This window comes from Palaemon carinicauda, chromosome 18 (genome assembly GCF_036898095.1).
Source record: "Palaemon carinicauda isolate YSFRI2023 chromosome 18, ASM3689809v2, whole genome shotgun sequence".
NCBI lineage: Eukaryota > Metazoa > Arthropoda > Malacostraca > Decapoda > Palaemonidae > Palaemon > Palaemon carinicauda.
Genome location: NC_090742.1, coordinates 27,037,969 through 27,040,468, shown reverse-complemented (window position 1 = coordinate 27,040,468; position 2,500 = coordinate 27,037,969). Strand labels below are relative to the sequence as shown.

At 36.3% G+C, this 2,500-nt stretch overlaps 2 protein-coding genes across 5 annotated transcripts in view; both read right to left on the bottom strand.

Moving 5' to 3' along the window:
• The window catches only part of LOC137657732 (uncharacterized), a 166,964-nt gene that overhangs the window by 106,178 nt on the left and 58,286 nt on the right, over positions 1-2,500 (bottom strand). The gene's annotated exons all lie outside the window — the stretch shown is intronic.
• The window catches only part of LOC137657731 (brachyurin-like), a 7,685-nt gene that overhangs the window by 3,551 nt on the left and 1,634 nt on the right, over positions 1-2,500 (bottom strand). Inside the window, exon 4 of the mRNA XM_068392182.1 lies at positions 579-745. Coding sequence (XP_068248283.1) covers positions 579-745 — 167 coding nt within the window. The remainder of the gene's footprint in view (positions 1-578; positions 746-2,500) is intronic.

Here is a 2,500-nt window from a genome sequence, read left to right as displayed (position 1 = left end):
AGAACAGTAACAACATTAAACCAGATGATAAGTACCCACCAGGATAGCCACTTTGACTGAAGGGAGGTCAGTAAGGATGGTTTTGAAAATTAATAATATTTGTGACGAAGATAAAGAAACTGATAAGGAAAAGACAACCTTTTGATAAATCACCAGACAGGCATCCATAGAAGAAAAATAAGATAGGAGTGTGTGCCCGAGTGTGCCCTCAAGCAAGAGAACTCTACCCCCAAGACAGAGAATGGGCATCGTAAAGAGGCTATGGCACTACCCAAGACTAGAGAACATAGTTTTAGCCTACACTATAAATATGATACTGCATATATTTTTCAACCTATACACACACATATATGCATGATATCGCGCACGATTAACTCACGCATGTATATGTAAGCAACATATCGTTCTTAAATACACATACGCAATAAGGAATTGCATAGGCTTCACCTGAACACCCACGCACCGGTAAGATATCAAATGTATATTTAAGCAATAAATCCATCACATCAGTATACACAGATAAGCAGTATACATGAGCTAAATGTAAATAAAGCGAGCCATGATTCATCCAAACATACGTGTAAAAACGATTGGCTGCTGCAGTTTGATCAGGGCAATGTCGTTCAGGAAGTCGGCGGCACTGAACTCCTCGTGAATGATGAATTCGGTGGAATGGAACTTCACCTGTTCTGGTTCGTGCTCGTAGATGTTGTGGGCTCCGAAAGTCAAGACGGCTTCTTCGGCCCTGAGAGAAGAAGAGAGTGAGATTACACTTTTAGTAAGCTGATTATTGTTAAAGTCCGAATGAAACCGAAGGCAGCTAAAGGGAAAAGATGATTGAAGGATTAGCAAGCTAATTATTGTCTATAATCCGGTCAAATTCCTTAGTTACGAAGAGAAAAAGTAATGTTATTAGTTCATCAATCTAGTTGTTTGTAATCTGGTTACAACCCCTATGCAAAAGGAGAAAAGCTTGTATTGAATTCATGTTGAAATCCGGTTACATTTCTTATGTAGAGAGAAAGAGACTTCAGAATCAGAAACTTAATTAGTATTTAATATTTAAGAAATTAACGTTACGGGACCATTTAAGTTGAATAACATTTATAATCTCGTTTAACCCCTTAATCATCGCTACCAAATACCATATAATCACTGACCTCTCGCAGGTCTCAATTTCACGTTCTCCAGTCAGACACAAGAATCAGCCAATGTGTGATTTTCATTGTTTAATTTTGAATAAAAGTGGGACTTGGTTCAATGATGATCTGATTGACGGATTACTATGATCATCGATGGAATAAATTTTTATTTTTATCATTTATTGTTCATAAGATAGCATTTATTTTGCTCAAAGATGCCTATAGAGCCCCAACTTTGATCATAATATAATAAAATATAAAACCAATTCATAACATAAAATTACGAGAAATTTTTACCAAATGCCAGACTTTTATTTGGTATAGAAAAACTTTCATTTCCAATAATGCTTAAAAGTAAGTAGGATAAAACTAACCATTATTATATACAGTTTCATAATAGATTTTCATGCATTTAGAGATATTTAAGAGAAAATGAGCACCTCCAGGATATTAATAAAAGATGCGTGATTACGGGAATCCAGTGTGAAGTACTAAAATTCAGAACGACGTTCACAAAATAGGATTATTATTATTATTATTATTATTATTATTATTACATACTAAGCTACAACCCTATTTGGAAAAGCAGAATGCTATAAGCCCAGGGGATCCAACACGGAAAATAGCCCAGTGAGGAAAGGAAACTAGAAAAAAGGAAATATTTTAAGAACAGTAACAATATCAAAATATATATTTCCTATAAAAACTATAATAATTTTAACAAAATAACCGGAAGAAAAATAAGATAGAATAGTGTGCCCAAGTACACCCTCAAGCAAGCGAACTCTAACCCAAGACAGTGGAAGACCATGGTACAGAGGCTATGGTATAACCGAAGACTAGAGAACAATGATTTGATTTTGTCGTGTTCTCCCAGAAGAGTTGCTTACCATAGCTAAAGAGTCTCTTCTACCCTTACCAAGAGGAAAGTGGCCACTGAACAATTACAGCGCAGTAGTTAACCCGTTGGGTGGAGAAGAATTGTTATGTAATCTAAGTATTGTAATGTAATCTCAGTATTGTTAGGTGTAAGAGGGCAGAGGATATTATGTAAAGAATAGGCCAGACTATTCGGTTTATGTATAATGAAAGGGAAAATAACCCGTAACCAGAGAGAAGGATCCAATGTAGTATTGTCTGGACAGTCAAAGGACTCCATAACTCTCTAGCAATTGTAGCTCAACGGGTGGCTTTTGCCCTGGCCAACTTATTACCTACTACTCAAGACTAGAGAGCAATGGTTTGATTTTGGAGTGTCCTCCTCCCAGAAGAGCTTCATACCATAGCTAGAGAGTCTCTTCTACCCTTACCAAGAGGAAGGAAAGTATCCAATGAACAATTACAGTGCAGTAGTCAAC